Here is a 24,926-nt window from a genome sequence, read left to right on the forward strand (position 1 = left end):
TGGTTGAATGCAGACCTACCTTCATAGCATGCACCACTGCCTCTGGTTTCTGACCCACAGGCACATATCCTGCCACAGGAGAGGAAGCAAGATCAGGAGTCATACGAGCTGGGCCCTGTTGAAACAATAAGTAAAAAACACACTTTTAAAGTATTTTAACTGAGTTCTTTAAAGTATTTTAACTGAGTTCTTTAAATGAGAGGAAGAAAATACCTAGTAAGAACAAAACTGCATCAGTACTACCTCAAATCTAACTCTCCACCAGCCTCAGGCAAAGACAAAGGCTTTATCTGCACATAAAAGCTACATGATTTTAACTAAAAGCAGTTCTTAAACTGATTTCATTAAACTAGTGCAAACCCCTATGCGGACACACATCAGCTGACTCTTTTGTAGCTTACTTCATATAAGCCAAATGTCAACCAATGTGTTTCCCCACAGGGACTTGTACCAGTTTAGCTAAATCAGTTCAAGAAACAATTTTAGTTTAATTGGTGCAACTTCTGTGCATTAGACAAGATCAAAAGAGTTCTCCCACCCTGCCATAGAGAAAACACTGTAAACATGACAACTTTCCGGCACCGCCTGGCTTTTACTAAGAAGCTAGAGAATATCTGGCATGAAAATAATCGTGGGCATCTGTTTTTAATGGTTTGGGGCAACATTTTCAAATGGGCATCATGTACCCATCTTCAGCTACAAGAAGGATTGGAAGGTAACCTAAAGATAAACGGATGTCCAGACTCGATGTTGGTGGGGATTATTTCCAAAACATGCTCTCTAGTTCAACTGTGTTTAGGATTCCACTGGGAAAGATACAAAAATGGCTATTTTCATAAGAATTCAAGTATGCAAACAGCTTGATAAGCACTTTCGATATAGGCTTTGCTTTTCAAGGTCTCTCTGTTGAATAACACGAGATACAATATCCTTATTCAGCGAGATGCACTCCTCCTGTCCTTCCTATTTGTGCATTTGCACTGTAATACTCAGAGAAACCAACAATGAATCCATTGACAAACTCATATTGAGTCTTCGCATCCCATAGGAAACACAAAGAACGATTATCCTGTTGGATGGTGAAAATAAATTAGGATGACAGAGTGATGTGTAGCCCCATCACAAGAATGCTTTGCCCATACAATGCATGTGGGTCTTCATTACCATCTTTTCTAAGATTAAAAAAACAGTGTCTCGTCCCATAATCTTTTATACCAAGCAGAGGCCAGTGGGTTGTTTTCATTTCTCATGCATTTCAGCTGTGAGCCCCAGATGGCCATGTTTTACTTTTTCAAGTGTTTCGCTTTTATTTTTTAAAAATGTTCATATACAGCTGATAAAGGAACTGGATTTGGCCCAGTTTGTTGGGCTCTGGATAATAAGACAGGATGGCCAGGGATTCTTTCATGTCTAGACCACTGATCTGAATTTAACCAAGGTATTGACCTAAAACCGTCTTCCCCTGATGGTTGTGAAATGAGTTGGTGGCCCACACATCACTTTCTATTGAAGAGGTGAACTCATCAGAGAAACCAGCATTAGAATTAGCACCTTTGTGGGAAATCTCAAGGGAGAATTAATAGGTTACAAGAGCATGGAGATGAGGCTACCATTGCATTCTGCAACGGATCTCTCCAGCGCAGGGTTGGAGCTCAGTGTGGGGATAAGGGAAAAATTCATTTCTCCCACGGGGTTGTGCATGTTGTATAGCTAAACAGAGAACTTTCATCTTCAAGGCTGTCAAGCCAACTCTTTTAACAATAAATGATAAAGGGGGGAAAATGTAAGTGACCGATCCACTTAAACCAGAGCTGCCAACAAAGACTATTCAGTAGGGATCTTGGATGGAGATCTGCTAATTGCTCTTGGAAGCCTGCAGAATCAGTCTTCAATAAATGTCAAATGCATCAATATATGTATCATTCTCCCAACCTCTGGCTTCAAAAACACCACTATTTTCTTTTTAATACAATCTAGATCTTAATCGCATGACAAGTAAAAGCAGAAGAATTGGGGCTCTGTGGCCACAAATCCCCCCAAAGCTCCCCCTGGCTAGAACACAGTAAACACCCTGCAAGATATTAACATACAACCCAGCTGATCATTACAAGAAGAATCTTCATTATCACCCTGGAAATATAAACAAGGCTTTCTGACTACACTCCAGTAGACTAAAGGTCTCCCACAAGAGGCAGCAAAATGGTCACACCTTTCCACAATAGCATCTTTCTCTCTTCCTGCGTCAGGCATTGATGGTAATACTACCTTGAGCTATGACTGTAAACGCTCTTAAAACTAATATGGGAGACGAGCACGAGGGAAACATGAGCCATAAAGAACAGTAACAGGTTTCAGAGTAGCAGCCGTGTTAGTCTGTATCTGCAAAAAGAAAAGGAGTACTTGTAGCATCTTAGAGACTAACAAATTTATTAGTCTCTAAGGTGCCACAAGTACTCCTTTTCTTTTTTTAAAGAACAGTGAGAGATGGTTTCCAAAACATCTGATCATGCCCAATGGCTTACCGCACTCACGTGAAAAAAAACCCACTATTATTTTTTCTATAATACCCTCAGTTGCATTTGATTTAAAGACAAATTGTATATTTTGGATCATTTCAAAAATACATACACATTAAGCCGGATTCTCTGTTGGTGTCAATGGCAGTGGAGCTGTACCCATTTACACCAGCAGATAATTTGTCCTTAAAAATACAATGTTAAATGATGGAAATGTAACAAAGGAAAGGGGCCCGCTTCTGCCTAAACATAGCCTCACTCTGGGATGGCTTCCTTTCCAAGACAAATATGATCACTGATGCTCAGGTTAGGCTTGGTGTTAATTATTATTATTATTTGTATGGCAGTGTCAGTGGGGAAACCCCTTTACAGACGAAATCCTCAACCCAAAGAGCTCATAAACTAAGTGAAGAAGGTACAAATGTAGGAAAAGGAAAGCAGGACACTAAAAGCAGCATGAATGAGTAGCAAAGAGTTTCACAAAGCGAGTCTTCAGGATGGGTTTTGAGGAGGAGAAGATGTAAATATGGAGAGCTGGGATGGATGTGGTGTATTGAAAACTGCATTAAATATTACAAGTTATCAAGTGTAAGGGGTTTCCTTACACTTTCCCCATGTCCTACTTTTAAGCTAGAGAAGCATGTGATCTGAATCAGTCTGTAAAGAGCCAGACTAGAGCAAGGTGAGGAGACTTGTGCGTTGCTGCCTTCGGAAGCAGCCTGCTTTGCCTCTCTCTCTCTTTGGTTCTTGTGGTTAGGGTTCTGGATTTGACGAAATAAAGTAGTGTTATGTTGCAACACTCCAGAATAAGCAATTTATATGTTTGTATCTAACTTCTCTGTTTGTGTGCTGTGAACAGAACGTTGAAAAGGGAGTTTCGGGCACCGGAGGCAGCACCAAAGAAGGCATAAAGGTGGGAGTGGAGGGAAAACACGAAAGGGGCGTCAGCTTGGCAGAGTGAGGTCATCAAGGAGAAAAGTGGGAGGAGACAAGAATGGAGAGGGGGATGGAGAGCTAGTTGTGTAAGTTCCTGAAGGTGAGGAGGAGCATGAATTTCATGGGGAGGGGAAGCCAGTGCAGGGCTGTGAAGAACAGCTAGATTTAGTCAGAGTGAAGAGTTTTGGGAGGAAGAATGATGTGGTTAGGAATCTAACTTGGGTCTTGGGACACCAGGGTTCAATTCCCCACCCTGCCACAGATTTCTGGTGTGACCTTGGGCAAGTCACTTAATCTCTCTGTGCCCTAGTTCCCCACCTGTTAAATGGGGATAATAGCACTGGCCTACCTTACAGGGGTGTTGTGAGAATAAAACACATTTAAAGATAATGAGGTGCTCAGATACTATGGTACTGGGGGCCATAAAAGTACTTAGATAGAACCACAGTGGCTTTCTGGGCTGGAGTGAGTGCCAAGGAAGCCCAAGAAGACCCTATAGTAATCAGGGTCAGAGGTGACCAGGGTCTTGGCAGAAGGAATGGCCAGATCTGGGGGATGTTGTAGAGGGAAAACTGGCAAGATTTACTGACAGCAACAATCTGGGGTTGGGGGGAGAAAGAAGTGGAAGGAGGCAGAGATAACCCCAAGATTGCAGCCCCACTCTGCAGGAAGAATTGTGGAATTGCCAACAGCAGGAAAGCAGGGAAGGAGGGGCCAAGAAGGAAAGATGAGCAGCTGCATGTCATCCAGCAGCAAGATGAGATACTGGGGAGAGGGAGAGAGTCGGAGATATGAGACTGGATGGAGGGCAAAAGGTCAGATGTTTGGAGGGCTGTTATAGCCTAAGCCCTACTATTTCTGCAGCTCCCATCTCTGCAGTAGTCTAAGCTCATACTGCTCTTGTTTTTCTCTTACACCCCTTTCCTTTATTTCCTCCTTACCCTTTTATAGCCAGGGTTACACTACTGAAGCAGCCCATTGCCACCCAGCCACAAACAGGTTAATCTATTTATCATCTTAACAAGCAGACACAGTCTACACAGACGAGGAACGCTACATTCTGAGTTGTGAGGCTCATATCAGTCTGAATTTCTTCTTCCTTGTTGGTTCTCTTGGATATGCACACTGCATTAGTCAGAGGTCTTGCTGACTTAGCCATTTGCTAGATTTTCGTATCAGTCTGTAACCAAAGCTGGAGACATTCCCTACCCTCAGTCATGGGACCTGTGGGCTGTTTTCAGAGGTGAATAAAGAATAGTTCATAAAACAAATAGGATGTGACTTTTTTTATATTTAAATTGATGAAAAATACACCCTTTCTGCTTCACCTCTCTACTGAGCACAGAACAAGTGTAAGAGCCTAAGTCATTACTAGATGCTAAGCTTCTCATTCTCTTTGGCGCAGGTGGGCTTTAATAGCATTACTCCTGATTTACATCAATATAAATGAGAGCAGAATCTGGCCATTAAGTTCTATGGTATAGTAGGCAAGTCCATGTGCCAATTTAGCAGAACAACAATTGCACATTTCTGTTGCATCAGTGGCTTCAGGTTGTTGCTTTTGTGAACACATTAAATAATAGCCGTAGGGTCGCTTCTACCATTCCTTCCCAGAATCCAAGTGTAAACATCACTTGCAGTCTAGATTTTTTTATATACTTCCTGGCAGTCAAAAGGAACAGAAGAATTGTGATGAGCAACTTTTCCAACATTTCTCATTGGATTTGACAAAGACAGGAGATCTCGTTCTTCTTAGCTCATTACTCTGAGTGTGAATGCTATATCCATTTAACAGCCCCTTCTCCCCTCCCCCCACTCAGGTCTACCTCAGCTCCAAGATGTCTAGTCCTGAACTGCCAGGAATTGTGCTACTGGCTCCTGAACAGATCAGCTAACTTTCAGAATCAGAATGAAAGCTTTAAAAAGGGTTTTGCTTGACTGGACAGTCATGGTCCACAGAGATCCCAGGAGCTGAGAACTTTTTAGATGGTTAATAATGAAATGGAGCTTGTGGCCACATCTCAAAGCTTCTGAATTTCACGTCTTTTTATTGCTTTCTATTACTACAGATCATTGATTTAAAAAACAAGAAGAATTTTGCACTTAAACCCAGATTTAAAAAAAGCCCAAATGGTCAAATAATAGCTCAAATAGCAGTAAAACAAGGATAATTGTGATCACATGGGATGCTGTGAAGTGTTGATTGCCATGTGACTGATCAAAGAAAACTACAAGTGAAATAGGCAGGTATCCCCATACAACCCACATAAAACTCAAGTGGATAGATTTGTGTTTGTCATTGGTTTTGGTTGTGGCTTGGTTTAATTTGCTCTGTTTGGATTTATTTCTAGGTGTTTCTATGGCATCCGGGAGTTTCATGTACATTTGTGAATTTATCCTAGAAGGTAAGGAAATAATATTTACAGATTAGGAACTGAGGCACCCAGAGATGCAGTGACTCGCCCAAGTTCACACAGAAATTCTGTGGCAGAGTCAGAAACTGAACCCCGAACACTGGAGTCCAAGTCTAGTGCCTTGATGCAAATCAGTCTTCTCTGTTGTGCATGGTTCTTCTATTTTGCATGAGGAGAGGGATTAATAATCAGCTGGCTGCCTTTTTGTTGCATGCCCGATGTATGGTTAAAAAAATCCTAAAGACTCGACAGGAATCAAAACCTGCAGGAAATATTTTTCCAACACTGCACCATCACACATTATACCACTTGTCCTTTTCCTCTTTCCCATTTCTCTGAGGTACATTAGCTATTATGGAAACAATCACTGGTATATGCGGAGCTTAGCTATATTCACAAGTGCAATGTAAAGTCAGTTGATACAGCTGCTTATGAAATGTGAGTGTATGTGATGGTGATCATGACCACATGCCTGGTGTAAAAGTTACATATATAACTGAAAAAAGAAAAGGAGGACTTGTGGCACCTTAGAGACTAACCAATTTATTTGAGCATAAGCTTTTGTGAGCTACAGCTCACTTCATCGGTTGCATCTAAGGTGCCACAAGTCCTCCTTTTCTTTTTGCGAATACAGACTAACACGGCTGCTACTCTGAAACCTGTCATATATAATTGAAGACTCACTCAGTGAGACCTGATTTGCATACATGTGCAATCACTCATTTTGCAAGTGCAAATGGATGTGCCTGCAAGTACTGCTGGAGCAATCAGGGAAGCCCACTAAAAAGTTGGCCCCAGAAACACAAACACCCCAGGAGATTGTGTTGTCTCAGCGCTAGCAACTAAATTAAATCTGCATTTACCACATTACGCAGCAATTAATGAAACTCTGCAAATGCATGCCATAAACCCAAGGCACGACAAAGGGAAAATAACCCCAAAAACCACCACCACCACCTTCTTAGCTTCAGTTGATTCATTCAGAAATGGAAAGTGAAATTTCACAGTTCAACTTTAACCCATCATCACCCCCCACCAAGTGGCAGCTCCAAGAGATCTCGCTGAAAATGTTCCTCTCCTTTCAGTCTTACCTACCTTGCTGGGGGGGAAAGGGACCCATTTTGGGAGCATACCAGACCAGGAGCTGTGCTAGATGCAGAAAAGCCACCTTGCTGAACTGAAAGCCCTGCTCAATGGGGCTCAGGCAGGATCCAAAATGAGGAGAGATGGGGGACATCTATTTGAGCCTATGTCCATTTATTTCTGTATTATTAGGCTGCTCACAAGATTTAGTCCTTACATTGATATACAAAAGGCCTAGAGACTGAGACTCCTTGAAGATCAGAAACAAGGTTGCTATATTTCAGAGTAGCAGCCGTGTTACTCTGTATCCGCAAAAAGAACAGGAGGACTTGGTGAGCTGCAGCTCACTTCATCAGATGCATCACAAAAAAGCTTATGCTCAAATACATTTTTTAGTCTCTAAGGTGCCACAAGTCCTCCTGTTCTTTTTAAGGTTGCTATAGTTGATCTCAAAAATTCTCTAGGTCCTTCAATATAAATATCATCGTTAGCATCTACTTGATGAATCTGTGGAAGCCCCATTCGGAGCTGGGACGCGCACATGCCTTTCTTTGCTATGCGAGCACAGAAGGGTTGAGCTTGAAACGAAGAGCAAGCGCAATGTGTATTCCGAGCATGACATGACTCTGAGCTGACATTTTCCCCTCCCTTCCAAGCCCCTTTCTCTCTTACTGTAGATAGTCATGCCCGTAGCACACTCCTGCCTCTGCTATGGAGTGCACATAAAGAGGACCAATTTGTCTCGTGATAGCATCATCCGAAGACACCCATCTCTTAGGAGGGGAGATGGGTCAACAACCAATTACAGGGGCTTTTTTTTTTTTTTTTTTTTTTTTTACCAACTTTAGCCCTTTTTTTTTTTTTTTTTTGCCATCCTGCTGTTCAATGCATCAGTCCCCAGTCCCATTATCTCCTCTCCTTTCTCTGAGTAGAGCATCTTGGAATATGCCTGTTTATTTGGAATTGCTCTGAATAGTTATCTTCCCGGTTCATCTAAACTTATGCTCAAATAAATGTCTTAGTCTCTAAGGTGCCACAAGTCCTCCTTTTCTTTTTAGTAACCGTACTGTTGCCAACCCTCCAGGATTGGCCTGGAGTCTCCCAGAATCGGCATCTATCTCCCGATGACTATTGAAACCAATCCAGGAGATTTTAATAGGATATTTTAAGAAAAATGACATTACGTCATGTTCTGGGGAAAAAATCTCCCAGAATAGCTTTAGTCAGAGCTGGCCACCCTAAGTAATGGTGGCACTTCATTAACATGTACCCACCATTCAGACAGATTGCAGGATTTAAAAAAAAAAAACAACTACAAAACCTGCATCTCCTGCACATTTAGATGGCCACACTTTCGTACTAACCTAAGTCACGTTATGCTCCTTTCCAGCTGTGCAAAGCTGCATGCCTGCCACAGGATACAAACACGAGAACACGTATCCCACAGAGGGAAGTACGGAATGGAAAGTATGGAAAGAAAGTTTATGTCTTGAATAGAAGACTATTACTGTATGCTGCTAATCTCTTCACTGCTGTTACTGAAGGAAGTGAGCCACTGGTCCTTGGTATTAGCAAGTGAAAACAAGACCCATCTTCCATCTCAGATTCAGAGGGACTTTATTGCAGATGCTAATCTCCTTTGGCATTATTTAATTTGCCTCCCATTAATCATACTGAGCAGCTGGCCATGTAAATATTGAAATCCATGAATTAACCATTGGGTCTGTCCAGGAGGCAGGCAGAGCCCATCTGCACAGCTCAGACACCGACTAGTCAGACAAACCATATCTTCAGGGCAGAGTTTAGTGAAATCTACTTAAGCAGCAAAAAGGGTGTATATATCCCGTTTGAGTAATAAAAAACAATTTAACTGCTTCATTGCCATACAGTCCTAAATATCCAGTCTATCCAATGGAAGGAGACCCCTCTCCCTGCAGCCATGTCCCACACTGCTCCCCATCACACGTCTGAATTGGTGTGCCAAGGAGAAGGGAGCTCTTATAGGACCGCACATAGGAGGGGGGTGAGGGAAAGCATGGACATCCTTTTGCAACTAGCTCTCCCATGCAACAGGAATGTTTGGAATTTTCCTACCTGAACAGCATTAATGTATCACAGAGTTCCACTCTCATGGAATGCCACAATGCATTCTCCTCTTGGTTACAACAATGTAAACCCAAGTAACTCCACTGTGGTCTGGATTTAGACTGGTATAACAGACCTGAGTTCAATCTACACTGTCTAAAAACATGACACTGCCACAGACTCTCACAGCACCAAAGAGGCATTGTGGTCTTTCAAAAAATCTTACAAACTGGTATTAGCATTCTAAATTCAGAGCTGTTTCAGTCAAACAACAACTAAGCGATATAGGTTGCGAAAAAAATTCTGAATACTATCGGCAGGAATATTATACCATTTTTCCATGCACAGCGTGTTAACATACTGTTAAGTGACTGACTGAAGTGGAGACTGTCAACTTGACTACTTTGAAAAAGACTAATTTTTTAATTAAAAATAAACAAATCAAGCAATCTTAAAACAATACTTCCAGATTTAAAATAAAAGAAGTTCCTTTAAAAAGATTACGGATTTTTCTGCTCTCCTTTTGATGTTTAGAAAGGTGTTTTGGCTGTGCCTGGCACCCACACCTCTGATGGTGTTGTCAGCTCTCATGAATTTTTGTCACACATGCATATTTGTTATTTTTCTTAAAGCCCCAGCTCCTGGAGTCAGGTGGTTAAAAGCTTTCATTTAAAATAAATAAAGCAGAGAGAAGGTGGAAAATGTGAAACACTAAATACTCAAAAAAACAGAAGGCAAATAAAAATGTTATTTTTAAGTTTTCAGTCACTCTCATGTTTGGGGGGGTGGAGGCTAATTTTGGAATGCTTGGGGATGGCAAATACTGCAGTAGATAGTCTCAGGGCCATCTCTCCTCAACTCTCCCCTTTCCTCTCTGCACGTACCACTGTATATTTTCGTTTTGGTTTTGCAGCTACTAGTAAACAGCCTCTTGAGAGACCTGGGGAAGACTGAATGCAAGAGTTCCCCCCGGAGCTGAAAATAAGCAATATCATCATACTAATACACAAGGCAGGAAGTGAACTATCTGCAAAGTGCTGTCAGAAAGCTCAAAGCCACAACAGATGGATTTCTCTCATCTCTTTCAGTTCTGAAAGGTTAATTATGACAACAGTAGATACAAAAGATGTCAGATGGAAATGTGATTTCCAAGTTGTTGGTAAAATTGAGCAAATTCTGTCTTGGGACAGCTCTTTTGGGACACTGAGGGGAGACACAGCACCTGCTGTTCATAGACTTCAAAATAACTGTTGATAAAGGCCTACTACCTTTAAAATATATTAGCTTATCCTCAGTTGCTTGTAACACACACTCTGAAGTTTTAAAATAGCATTCCCTGCACTGCAAATTCTGTCACTCTCCTGAATATCCTTTTACTTAATTTTCTCTCCTTCACCTGCTATTGTTGTGGCAGTGAAAAGGCTGCCTTGGTTTTCTCTCTGTTCAATAGCATCATGGTGTTATCAACGTCATCAGCTGGAATGCACTTCCTTCTGTCATGCTCTTCGTTCATTGCTCCTCATGTATAAAAAGGTACTGGGGGTTCATTCGGCAAGTGCTGCCATAGAGCGGAGGCAATCAGTGGACCCAATGGGCTACTTCCCTGTCCTCAGATCCACTCAGAAGGCTCCCATTAAGTCAGCCGGTTATTGAATGCATGTATGGGAGGATCTTTAGTGGTATGATCCCCTTAAAATAAGATGTTATTTAATAGCTGACCTTGCAGAAATTCCCCTGCATCATTAAGAATTGAACAACACATCTAATTTGTGTATTTATATGCACACGCACACACACACAGATTTACCCTCTTCCCATGCTAGCTGGGCAGCAGGTTGGTATTGTTTGGGACAGAAAGGAGGAACAGAAAGGGGAATGAAGCATTCTTTTGGGGATTGTGCCACTGCACACCAGCTCTAGGAACCATAAGGCACCATTTTGGGACGCTGCACTGAAGATCTGTAGGATGCTTAAGACAATGTGACCTGATCTCTTTCCTTCAAATACCTCCGATGCTACAATACATATGAGAATCCAGGGCCATTTATCAACTGTTTTTACAACTGTAAGAAAGGTTAATTTTAAGGACACTGGATCAGAGACTGCTCATAGAAATTAATGAATTTATATTACTACACATAACCAATTAAGTGACTAATGGAAATACCCAGGATTGTCTATAGCACCCATCACTGTGGTATTTTAAGGGCGTGTACACACACACACATACCCTTTTTGTAATAATAATGTGCCTGCCATATGGCAAAAGAAAATGCACTTTTCAGAAATATCTTTATAAGGAATGTGACATCTCTGGCTAGTACATGGTAGCAAAATCAAGGGAGATGAACCCCAGAGGCAAGGAACTTCCTCCCAGGCTCCTCTTCAGTTCAATCCGTGCAAATGTGATTTGTTACAAAATAATCATGCACTGAATAAAATTATACATTAATAAATATGCAATGTCTCATTTGGTCTTTGGAGCATCCAAAGCTACCAAGCGCGTTCCTCAGGTGGAGGATGGGGGAAGTGTAAACATGTGAACCGCTCCGAATAATGAATAAGTAGCCGCGGACCTAAGGTTTGCATGGAGCTGGTAACTTCATCAGACAAAAACAAACTTACTACAGAAAGGAGCCATATCTGTGTGCAGCAGGCTTAAACATGTGATCGACTTCATGAGAAGAATATGACAGACGTTGGTCAAAACTGTAAAGAAAGCCCATGTCCTGAGAAGTCTCTTGCTCAAGACCAGATCAATAATGAAAATCAGATTTTGGAATGTGGGAACAATGTACAAAGCTATTAAAACTGCCCAAGTAATTAATTGGAATCAGGGAGTATAAATTGAGAGGTTCAAACAAATTACACTATGTAGAGAAACATATAAAATCATTTCCATTCCTGGATTGTGGATGGTAGACTGAAGCTGGCAATCCTAATCTCAAATGAGGCAGGGCAGGCACTGGCTGAGTGGGAATCAGGCGATGAAAGAATCATTAAAGCTTGGTTTCAGACAAGATTCTTCAAACTAACAGTCATACAGTGCTATGCACCAACCAACAAAAAAGCCAGATGAAGGAAAATAATGCTTTTTATGATTTGTTACAGGATGTGTTAGCCAAGGTCCCAAAACATAATATCATAGTGACTAGAGGTGGTTTTAAATGCAAAGGTTGGAAATAACAGTGATGGGTTAGATAAAGTTAAGACAGAGTCCGTCTGAGCAAAAATCACATTGGGGAAGAAAACTACTAGAGGCCCCCCCTGTGATAGTGCTTGGGGTGTGCTATAATGTTTAATGTTTTCAATGAAGTAAATACTAATGGAAACTGGGTGATCATGGGAGACTAACTTCCCAGATATAGACTGGAGGACAAGTGCTAGTAATAATAATAGGGCTCAGATTTTCCTAGATGCGATAGCTGATGGATTCCTTCATCAAGTAGTTGCTGAACCGACAAGAGGGGATGCCATTTTAGATTTGGTTTTGGTGAGTAGTGAGCACCTCATAGAAGAAATGGTTGTAGGGGACAACCTTGGTTCAAGTGATCAAGAGTTATCAGTTCAAAATGAACGGAAGAAAAACAAAAATAAAACTACGACTAGGGTTTTTGATTTCAAAAGGGCTGACTTTCAAAAATTAAGGAAATTAGTTAGGGAAGTGGATTGGACTGAAGAATTTATGGATCTAAAGGTGGAGGAGGCCTGGGATTACTTCAAGTCAAAGCTGCAGAAGCTTGCATCCCAAGAAAGGGGAAAAAATTCAAAGGCAGGAGTTGTAGACTAAGCTGGATGAGCAAGCACCTCAGAGAGGTGATTAAGAAAAAGCAGAAAGCATACAGGGGGTAGAAGATGGGAGGGATCAGCAAGGAAAGCTACCTTATTGAGGTCAGAACATGTAGGGATAAAGTGAGACCGGCTAAAAGTCAAGTAGAGTTGGACCTTGAAAAGGGAATTAAAACCAATAGTAAAAGGTTCTGTAGCCATATAAATAAAAAGACGACAAAGAAAGAAGAAGTGGGACCACTCAACCCTGAGGATGGAGTGGAGGTTAAGGATAATCTAGGCATGGCCCAATACCTAAACAAATACTTTGCCTCAGTCTTTAATGAGGCTAATGAGGATCTTAGACATAATGGTAGCATGACAAATGGGAATGAGGATATGGAGGTAGATATTACCATATCTGAGGTAGAAGCGAAACTCGAACTGCTTAATGGGGACTAAATCGGGGGACCCAGATAATCTTCATCCAAGAATATTAAAGTAATTGGCTCATCAAATTGCAAGCCCATTAGCAAGAATTTTTAATGAATCTGTAAACTCCGGGGTTGTACCATATGACTGGAGAATTTCTAACACAGTTCCTATTTTTAAGGAAGGAAAAAAAGTGATCTGGGTAACTACAGGCCTGTTAGTTTGACATCTGTAGTATGCAAGGTCTTGTAAAAAAAATTGAAGAAGAAAGTAGTTAAGGACATTGAGGTCAATGGTAAATGGGACAAAATACAACATGGTTTTACAAAAGGTAGATCATGCCAAACCAACCTGATCTCCTTCTTTGAGAAAGTAATAGATTTTTTAGACAAAGGAAACGCAGTGCATCTAATTTACCTAGATTTCAGTAAGGTGTTTGATACTGTGCCACATGGGGAATTATTAGTTAAACTGGAAAAGATGGGGATCAATATGAAAACTGAAAGGTGGATAAGGAATTGGTTAAAAGGGAGATTACAGCGGGTCATACTGAAAGGTGAACTATCAGGCTGGAGGGATGTTACCAGTGGAGTTCCTCAGGGATCGGTTTTGGGACCAATCTTATTTAATCTTTTTATTACTGACCTTGGCACAAAAAGTGGGAGTGTGCAAATAAAGTTTGCAGATGATACAAAGCTGGGAGGTATTGCCAATTTAGAGAAGGACCAGGATATCATACAGGAGGATCTGTATGACCTTGTAAACTGGAGTAATAGGATGAAATTTAATAGTGAGAAGTGTAAGATGATGCATTTAGGGATTAATAACAAGATTTTTAGTTGTAAGCTGGGGACGCATCAATTAGAAGTAACAGAGGAGGAGAAGGACCTTGGAGTATTGGTTGACCACAGGAAGACTATGAGCCGCCAATGTGATATGGCCGTGAAAAAAGCTAATGGGGTCTTGGGATGCATCAGGTGAGGTCTTTCCAGTAGAGATAAGGAGGCATTAGTACCGTTATACAAGGCACTGGTGAGACCTCATCTGGACTACTGTGTGCAGTTCTGGTCTCCCATGTTTAAGAAGGATAAATTCAAACTGGAACAGGTACAGAGAAGGGCTACTAAGATGATCCGAGGAATGGAAAACCTGACTTATAAAAGGAGACTCAAGGAGCTTGGCTTGTTTAGCCTAACCAAAAGAAGGCTGAGGGGAGATATGATTGCTCTCTATAAATATATCAGAGGGATAAATACCGGAGAGGGAGAGGAATTATTTAAGCTTAGTACCAATGTGGACCCAAAAACAAATGGATATAAACTGGCCATCAGGAAGTTTAGACTTGAAATTAGATGAAGGTTTCTAATCATCAGAGGAGTGAAGTTCTGGAACAGCCTTCCAAGGGAAGCAGTGGGGACAAAAGACCTATCTGGCTTCAAGATTAACTCGATAAGTTTATGGAGGAAAAGGTATGATGGCATAACATGATTTTGGCAATTAATTGATCTTTAACTATTCTGGTAAATAGGCCCAATGGCCTGTGTTGGAATGTTAGATGGGGTGGGACCTGAGTTACTAGAGAGAATTCTTTCCTGGGTATCTGGCTGATGAATCTTGCCCACATGCTCAGGGTTCAGCTGATCGCCATATTTGGGGTCGGGAAGGAATTTTCCTCCAGGGCAGATTGGAAGAGGCCCTGGGAGTCTTTCACCTTCCTCTGCTGCATGAGGCACAGGTCACTTGCTGGAGGATTCTCTGCACCTTGAAGTCTTTAAACCATGATTTGAGGACTTCAGTAGCTCAGACATAGGCGAGAGGTTTATTGCAGGCGTGGGTGAGTGAGATTTGGTGGCCTCCATTATGCAGGAGGTCAGACTAGATGATCATAATAGTCCCTTCTGACCTTAATATCTATGAATCTATGAAAGTTATGGGCAAGTGTGACAGGGGTTTTGACATCAATCAAAATAGTGAATGATCAATAGAAATTTGTAGTGTGAACAACCTAGTGTTAGGTGGAACAATATTTCCTCATAAAGAAATCCATGAAGTAACATGGAACTCCCCAGACAGTGCTACCAAGAATCAGACAGACCACTTCTGCATTTCAAGAACCTTGCACAGCTCTTTGGCAGATGTACGTGCACAGGGGAGCAAATGTGGGCAGTGACCATAACTGTTGTATTGCTCACTTGAAGATCAAGTTAAAGAGGATGTCGAGGATTAAAAGAAGACCGTGCATAAACAGCACACAATTAAAACACCTAAAGACAAAAAGTGCTTTTCAGCTTGAACTGAAGAACAGGATCAGTGTTCTAACTGAATTAACCAAAGAGAACCAAGACATTGATACTCTGTGGGAAATCGTCAAAGGGTGCTATCTAGAAAATGCAAAGATAGTTTAAATAACAACAAAATCTAAAAGGGAAGAATGGATTAGCAATGCTACTTGGGCAGCAGTGGAAAAGAGAAGTAGAAAGCAAAAACTCATGAATGGTAAGACACGTGAAGAGACAAGCAATTGGCAAGAAGAATACAGAGTTCTACATAGAGAGGTAAAAAGGAGGAGTGCTACAAGAGATAAAAGGGCATATACTGATAGAAAATGTCAAGAGGCTTAAGATGCTAGCCAAAGAGCTGACTTTACATCCTTATGTAAGACAATCAAACAGCTAACAGGAACTTTAGCACTACTGCAGGTGCTATTAAAAGTGCAAATGGAAAGACCAGAAGAGGAAAAAGGGAAAGATTTGTGGTACATTTTTTAAATAGACCAAGCCCAAATGACTTACTATAAATACGTGATGAACACCTAGCACTAGAGCTTCATATTGATTAAGAAGATATTGCAATGGAAGAAGTTAAAAAAGCCATCAGTAAACTGAAAATGGGAAAGCAGCTGGAGAGGATAACATAGCTGGAGAAATGGTTAAAGCAAGTGATGAAACAGCCCTCCAAAACCACAAGGAAAGTCTGGATAGAATATGGAACGACTAAAAGAACCCAACCCAGTGGAAGAAAGCCCTTATAGGAAAATTGCTAAAGAAGGGTGACCTTACAAACTGCAATAACTGTAGCGAAAGCACATGACTCTCAGTGCCTGTGAAAATCATGTACATCATCATCCTGAAACATATCAAGAAACAAAACAGATCTACAACTTAGACAGGAACAAGCAGGTTTTAGACCACTGAGATCATGTGCAGACCATACTGGCATTATAGAACAAAGTGTGAGGTGGCAAGCACCACTTGTGATAAATTTTGTAGATTTCCAGAAGGCTTTTGACACTGTACCCAGAGATGGTCTTTAGAGAATTAGGGCATATTATGGAATACCAACTAAATAATTAGAATAATCAAGGATCTATAGGTTAATGCCAATGATAAAACATAATTGAATGACCTCATTTTTGCTGATGACATGTCCTGCTTAGTTCAACACATCCCTTAATGGAAGAAAAGACATTGCTTTTGGCAGACACAGGAAAACAAGGTGGTTTGTCCATCAACAAAGGAAAGACAAAATATATGGCTATCAATGTCCCAAAAATAACCATTAGAGTGGACAAAAACATTTCAAGTCATTCATTTTACCAATCTAAGGAGTGAGAGGTACAATGATGGTGATAAGTCGCTAGATGTCAAGCAACGAACATCAAAAGCAGCAAAAAACTGTTATAACCTTGAAAAGATTTGGAAAAGTAGCATGACTGGCACTGGCAAAAATATGAATGTTTAACATGTGCATCATGTCTGTCCTCCTTTATGGCCAAGAATCATGGAAATCTACAACAGAAATTGATAAGAAGATCAACTCATTCCCAAATAAATGCCTGCAAAAGATCTTCAGAGTCCATTGGAAAGAGTTTCTTGCAACATCAGAAATTCTAACTAGAGCAAACCAACCTAAAGCTTGGATTGCTCCTGCAGAGTTCATCACTAAAAAGGAGCGGTGCGTGGCCAAGGTACGGGGATTTGTGCCATCCTAGGGGAAGGTGGCTTCCCTGGCATATGTCAGGGTGGGCCATCAGGTGCAGTGGGTACCACAGTGTGCTGCTACAGCTGGACGGCAGCAGGGCCACCTACTTAACTACCCCAAATTATGTTATCCTTGGGTCACTTCCTATCAGTCTGGAGCTCTTTAGTTTGGGACATGGTCAAGGGCCTAGCAGACTCTTCTCAGCATCCAGTTCAGTTAATCAGCTTCCGGGTTTTCAACTCCCAAAGAGCGGGGAGAACCCAAGTCCTGTGCTAGTAAAGCTAGTTGCCACTCCCTACATAGCGTTGCTTCCTAGTGTCACATGCAGTTCATTCCCCCTCCTCCTGAGCTACCAATGCCTTTTGAAAATGTTCCTCCACTAGAAATATGCCTTGCACCTGTTGAGGGTGGGCCTCTATAGCCCAGTTGCTCTACTCCCTACCCTGGTTCAGCATGAGGCCTGTACACCACATCACACAGTATCCTTCCAGGCATCAAAGTTAGGCTGACTGGTCTATAATTTCACAGGTCCTCTTAGGTCCCATTTTTAAAGATAGGTACTATGTTTGCCCTTCTCCAGTCTTCTGGGACTTCACCTAACCTCCACGAGCTCTCAAAGATAATTGTTAATGGTTCTAAGATTCAACTAGCTTCAGCTAGTTTCTTAATTACCTTAGGATGAATTTCATCAGACCCTGCCGCCTTGAATATATCTAACTTATCTAAATATTCTCTAACCTGTTATCCTCCTATTTGGGCTTGCATTCCTTCCCCCTTGTGGTTAACATTACTTGTGTTGAGTATCTGGTCACCATTACCTTTTTCAGTAAAGACGGAAACAAAATAGCCATTGAACACCTCAGCTTCTTGATGTCCACAGTTATTAGCTCTCCTTCCCCACTAAGTAGGGGACCTATACTTTCCTTCATCTTTCTCTTGATTTTTATGTATTTAAAGAACCTCTTCTTAATGCCTTTTACATCCCTTGCTCAGTGTAACTCTTTTTGTGCCTTAGCCTTTCTGATTTTGTCCCTACATGATTGTGCTATTCTCTTGTACTCCTCCTTAGCAATTTGTCCACGTTTCTACTTTTTTATAGGATTCCTTTTTAATTTTCAGGTCATTAAAGAGCTCCTAATGGAGTCATATTTGCCTCTTATTAGTCTTCCTATTTTTCCTTCGCATTGGGGATAGTTTGTAGTTGTACCTTTAATATTGTCTCCTTGAGAAGCTGTTAGCTCTCCAAAAATCCTTTTTCCCTCTGATTTCTTCCCATGGGAATTTACCAGCCAGTTCTCTGAGTTTGTTAAAATCTGCTTTCTTTAAGTCCATTGTCCTTATTTGGCTGCGCTCACTCCTTCCTTTCCCTAGAATTATGACAACTATCATTTCATGATCACTTTCATCCGAATTGCTTTTTACCTTCAGATTCAATACTAATTCTTTCCTGTTAGTCGGAATCAAGTGTAAAACAGCTGTCTCCCTGGTTACAGTCTCCATTTCCTGGAACAAAAAGTTGTCCACAATACATTCCAAGAACTTACTGGAAATTTTGTGTTTTGCCATATTACTTTTTCAACAGATGTCTGGGTAGGTAAAGTCCCCTATTACTACTACTGCAGAATATACATGTATACTTATATACACACACACAGATACACTAACACATTTTATTTTATTGCCAGATTCCTAAAAAAGCTCAAAATAATTACAGTGATTTAGGAATTTTATTCTAATTCTGAAAGAACCTCTACAAATTGATATAATTTCCTAATATTTTATACTTTCCCAGATTCAACACAATCAAAATTATAGAAGGGGGGTGTAACGGGTTATACCAGACCCTCTGAGGCCCCAGCTGGAGGCCTCGTGGTATTGCCACAGCCCACCCCAAAAAAGGGCAGTGGAGAGGGTCTTCTAAGCTGCCTAGAGTGTCTGTGTGGGACACAGCCAATCAGGGCCCAGAAGCCTAGTATAAGAAGAGCTGCAGGGCCAGCGGGAGTTCAGTTCCTTGCTGGAGCTGTAGGAGTGTGGATGTATGTGGCTTGCTGACGGAGCTACAGAACCCTGGACAGGACAGGACAGGACAGCCAGAAGTCGGGGAGAGAGAGAAAGAGCCTTGAGCTGGTTGCTGGGACTCCATTAGGACAAGGCCCTGAGGTAAGGATGAAGATGGCGTGGTGCTATGGGAAAGTGGCCTAGACACTGAGGCACCCCAGAGGGGTAACTGAACTCTAGTGGCCCAGCTGGAGAGCTGTAGCCAGGAACCCCAAGCGGGTGAAGACATTGTCTCCAGAGAGGGAGCCCTGGGGCACCGCTCTATCCCTGAGCAGGGACAATCTGAGAGAGAGAGTGTGCAGACACACACACTCGGCCAAGGGGTGCTCATGAGAGGCAAGTGTACGCCACTACAGGGAGGTAAGTCTTTTTTATTACTGTGGCATTTGCTCTGAATAGCAAAATGATACCTCTGAGAAGGCTGTAAAATACATAGCAAACCCCAATAACTGGCCCCTCCAGTAAATTGGGGTCTGAAGTTGCTGGGGTGAAGACACCTGAATTTGTAGAAATGTGAGTCTAGACTGGTATTAAGTCACCTCTTCTTTTCTTAGGTATTCATTTGTAAAAAGCAACATGAAAGAGGCCTGGATGCTTGAGTGCTATGTACTCATGCTACAGAGCTCTGAAGCAGTGTTCTCTTATCATTTAAAAGGCAAGGACTGCATCCAGAATCTAATATTCAAGACTCAGAAACAGCCAGTACATGCTCGGTAGGCCGTACCAGCACTTTTCTAAAATGACTCGCTTGTTCTCAAGGATCTCAGCTTTCATTTTAATAAAAAGCAAGCCTAGCTGTTATGGTTGGGAAGAAAACCTTAAAAAATGTGATCCAAATGTACCTGAAAAAGAGATAAGTTTGCAAAGGCATAGAACAACAGCTCTGAGGGGTGTGAACTGCCCCATTCATCTCAGTGAGGTGTGAACTCAGATGCCCAGTGATTATAATTTCAATGTAATATTGTTAATTCTTTTGTCCCCAGGTAAAAAAGGAAAGGGAGGGTCACAATCTAGTCACAAAAATGAGTGAGGTCTCATCTTGGTGCCACAGTGGTTGGCACCCTGGAGAGCACCACTTACTCTTCCCCTCCTTGCCCCACCCCCTGCAAGGATCCCAACGGCGCACAGAGACCATGCCCAGTCATTCTGAACAGCTGCACAATATGCTGAAAGTAGGCAGCGCTTCTTTGATGAGCAGACCTTGGAAGAGCACCACCACTTCTCTCCTGCCCCCGGCTTACAATTAGAAGATGCATTTCCTAGTGTTGCCAACTCTGGCGTTTTTATTGCTAGTGTCAGGAAAACTGGTGTTTTTTCTTAAAACCCCAGCTGCTAGTCATGTGGATATGTGAGAATCTCCACTTTTTTTTTTAAAAAAAAAAAAATTATGCTTCTAGCCTTTTGGTTCTGAGGAAAAACTTGAAAACCTGACCCAAGTATGGGCTAAAGGTTCAAAACCGTACATTGGGGGTTGAGATTTATAAGCATGGGCCTCTCTTGTAGTGGCATATCAGTGTTACAGGGCCTCTTCTCAATCTCCCCAAGAGACAACACCAAAAAGTAGCTTCTTGCTTCCACCAATTTAAATAGGATCCTTAAAGTTTTCCACTCTCCAATCCCAACAACACACTGGCACTTTGCTTGCTATAATTCGTCAGCTCAGCAGAGAGAGTCTACCCATGTTATGCATTACTTTCACAGATCAGGTTTTACTTACAGGAATAAGCCATTATGCTGTCCCATTACGAGAGCCATTTAGCATACTTCAAAATCTCTAGACTGAGATCCTTCTCCCTGCTCTGGCCCCTTTACTCTGGATAAAAGGGCCAGGGTGGTGTAAAGTTGCTCCTAGTACAGATACTGTGGAAGACAGGCATTGACGACGGGCCTGGAGTGGAGCTTTGGGTGGGAGGGTTGTGTTGGGCCATAGCATGCAGTGCTGCAGAGATTCTGGGAAGTGCTGCATCCCCAAGGGGAGATGCAGGAGGCTGCTGTAACTTAGACAGGCCCACAGAGCTATCTAAATTATGACAGTGCTGAGGACCAAAAGCCATCTTAGCTCCCCATCCCCTTAGGTTGTGAGTTCTGTGCAGCACCTCGCCCCTAGAGTTTATCTTTAGCTTTGGTACAAACACCTGACTCAGTGAAAGCTCATACACCAAAAACCTGCAAGTGAGATTTCACACCGTTAGAAACTGAACTGCTTAAATGCCATCTTTAGTAGCAAAAGTATAGCTAAGACTTGCTTTATGGTTATGCCTCTTCTGTCCTAGCCCTAAGAGGCAAATGTTTGTTCAGCAGGGTATTAAAGGAACACAACGATTAAGCATGTTTGTACTATCAGTTTTTAAAAAAAGAAAGATATGAGGAGTTACCACGTATGGGCAACTCAAATTACTTCTCACAATCCTAATTCATTATTAGATCAATTCTGGAGAAGACATCTGACCATAACAGATGAACTCTTGAGAAATCCCTTAACAAATGAAATAGCATTCCAAAAATTAGTGGGTGCTGTGGGACTGAAAGGAGGAGCCATGAAGATAACAGCATATTGTTTAGCTAACTCAAGACTTTTCACCTCCTTTGTCATTTTAGAGGAAGCAGAGCAGGCCCATCTTGTTACATGAACTTACTTGCTGTGCAGAGAAAGCACCAAGAACTTGAGCATTACAGATCCTGACTACTAATTGTTAGAAACCTGGCAACATGTCTTTTGTCTTATCCAATGTCAGATTTTTTGACACAGTCCATAAAAGAGTTTAAGAAAAGAAGCATCAGATTTATTTGGACCCCACTTTCTTTTCAGATAGGCACTTAGTGACAGGTTTCTGAGTTATCTGGGAAACCTCAACTAGAAAAATCCTGAGCTCAACATTTCATTGGTTAAGATCAATGTTTCCAGACTTTCCTCTGTCTCTGGAAATTTGCAACCTGTAAAATTGAATAAGTCTTGTGATAAAGGGCCCAATTTTATTCTGGTTTCAGAGTAACAGCCGCAGTTTACAGAATACAGTTTCTGTATTCGCAAAAAGAAAAGGAGTACTTGTGGCACCTTAGAGAGTAACCAATTTATTTTATTCTATTTCACACCATTGATTTCAGGGTTTTTGGTTCTGAAGAGATGACCTATCAACCTGCCAGACATTTGCATTCATGGCCTGAGCGTAGTCTCTCTCTCTCTCTCAGAAATTTAAGATTCTTGTCTGTATAAATACACCAGGTAGCTAAATGGGTCTTACATTTTGCATGGCATCCTGATACTGCGGCAGCGATGACAGCTGTGACTCAGAGTGGTACGGGGATAACCCTTTTCTTAGAGTCCTCAAATCCCCAGAGCTAGATTGCTGCAAAGACAAAGAGAAAATAGGACAATCTGTATTAACTAGAGGAAGGAAAATAATGCTTATTCTGCTTAGAATTCTTTATTAGCTTTTCCTTGTGACTATTTCTATTCTGTGGCCTGTTCCCATAATAACTTTTCCCTGAAATCACCGTTAAAATGACTATGATAGTTAAAATGCTTTTCCTTTCCTCAATTCCTGGAAAAACACTGTCAAGTGGTTGGAGATTAAGCATTCACAGATAGACTGGGCAGATATTTTATTCATCTAAATTTCAGATCATAAAAAAAAAAAATCACATTAATATGCAGATGGGAAAATTATTCACATGAACTCTGACTTCATACCTGCAAAATAAAAAAGTATTTTTAAAAGAATAGTAGCATGCACCAATCAGAATACACTAGAAACCATTTTCTAGCTCTCCTTTTAAGACTATTGGAATTGGCTATTCCAATTGGTAATTGGAGAGTAATAAGAGTTTTTAAATATTGACATTCTCATTTATGAAAGCTCTCGCATGTGAGTGACACCATCTCTTGTTTGGCTAAGAACTTCTTGCACACACAGAGTCTTGAATAAATTCTACATGCCATACAAATAAATGTTATAAATCACACACATTCTCTGGAAAATAATACATGATCATTTTGTGGTTAATGTGGGTATTATAATGGTACTGCATAATCCCCTTATGAGGGAGTCTCAGTCTAGTTCCCTCACTTGGTGAATCTGAAATGAGATACTCTTAGAACCAGCAGAATTGTTTTTAAAAGATCCAGTATACCTGAGGATGAAATGAAGGATCTGGGATGAGAATTATATCATTTTATTAACATAAACTTGCCATTAACTTAATATATTTTAAGAGTATCATGCAATACATTGTCCTCCATTTTAAAGCTATAAAAGCATAACCTTTGAGATTTCTATGCTCCATTAAAACTTTTGACTTGCATTTGCTGCAAAAATGATATTTTCCCCTTCAAAAGAACTAAAGAAAAACCATTGGTGCAATAAACTTTAATAGAATGTCTCATAAATCAGCTCAACTGTTCAGACAACAAAAAAGCCACCCTAGTAACCCCAGGGGTTGACTATAGCCAAAACCTTGAGCACTCTTGTCACTGCAGCATTGATGGTGGCTGTAATTCCACTGCTTGGTCCCATTTTACAGCAGAGAAGTTTGGTTCCCTTAGAGCGCAAACACCATTTTCCCATTATTGACAGCAGAGATTTTTTTCTTGCAGTGATCTGTTCGGGAACTCAGTTTCTGAGCTCTCCAATACTATATTCTTCTAAAAAGATCCAGTGTGATCTAATGAGTTCACAGCTACAGCCCGCTAACCCTATTCTTTTACAAGCTGTGCAGAGATGACTAGTCTTCATGGCAGTCATCCTAAAGAACTGGATATTACTGCCGCATAGTTTAACCTGCTAGAAGTGTTTTATCCCTTTGCAGTCAGTTGCCATAGAATTATTCGCACAGATTGCGCATTGACACTTTCCTTGGAATTGTAAGATGGCATCAGAAGTGATCATTGTCTTGTTTCCCCAAATTTTGCATTTCACAAGTGAAGTGTCAAAGACAGCAATATTTTGAAACGTAGCTCACTCTTGCAGGTAACATGCACTTAGAACTGAGGGCAAGATTTACTTCACTGTATAAATGCCTGGGCTTTTTATGGGGGAAGTTTGGGGAGAAGGGTTGGATAGGTCCATGCAAATCTGATGACTAGACACCTTTGTTTAATGACAGTATCCCACAGGTCTACTGTGTAATCGTTTCTTGGCTGATTATGTTGAAACAGAGGATTTGTCCTGGCTGGCTGTGCAAGCTACAACCTGCACCTCACCTGTCACATATGAACATGTGGCTCCACCAGCCTCCATGCTGGATCCCAGCACTGTGTTATCTACCGTTGGCCTCCATTTTGCCTTGACATTCCTGGCCATGGTGTACGGTCCCCTCTTGCAGCTGAGTCAAACACACGCATATATGCACACACGTGAACAAAAAAGGCAAATAGTACAGCAAGGAATTTTAAAGTTCTTGCTATGTGCTAGAGTGATCACAGATGCATTGGCTTTTATCCATAATGCTCCACTCCAGAAGGACAATGCAGGCCTTTCTGAGGATTAGAGTGCACGACCCAACAGGTAATTCTGCTGCATTGGAAGATTACAAACTGCGCTGATGACAACGTGCCACTTTCTGACACAAACATGGAAGGGAGCAGGTGAATATGGATAGAGATGGGCAGTTTGCGGCTATTTATTTCTATCTTTCAGCATCTCGCTCTCCAGCC

General features: G+C 41.4%; 1 protein-coding gene across 2 annotated transcripts in view; it reads right to left on the reverse strand.

The window, feature by feature from the left end:
- CCDC85C (coiled-coil domain containing 85C) overlaps positions 1 to 24,926 on the reverse strand; it is a 161,792-nt gene that overhangs the window by 11,135 nt on the left and 125,731 nt on the right. For both annotated transcript variants that reach the window (XM_073349618.1, XM_073349617.1), the window contains 2 exons: positions 22,516 to 22,620; positions 20 to 115 (listed from right to left, as the gene is read on the reverse strand). In XM_073349618.1, the coding sequence (XP_073205719.1) occupies positions 20 to 115; positions 22,516 to 22,620 (201 nt within the window). The remainder of the gene's footprint in view (positions 1 to 19; positions 116 to 22,515; positions 22,621 to 24,926) is intronic.

Source organism: Lepidochelys kempii, chromosome 6 (genome assembly GCF_965140285.1).
Source record: "Lepidochelys kempii isolate rLepKem1 chromosome 6, rLepKem1.hap1, whole genome shotgun sequence".
Taxonomy (NCBI): domain Eukaryota; kingdom Metazoa; phylum Chordata; order Testudines; family Cheloniidae; genus Lepidochelys; species Lepidochelys kempii.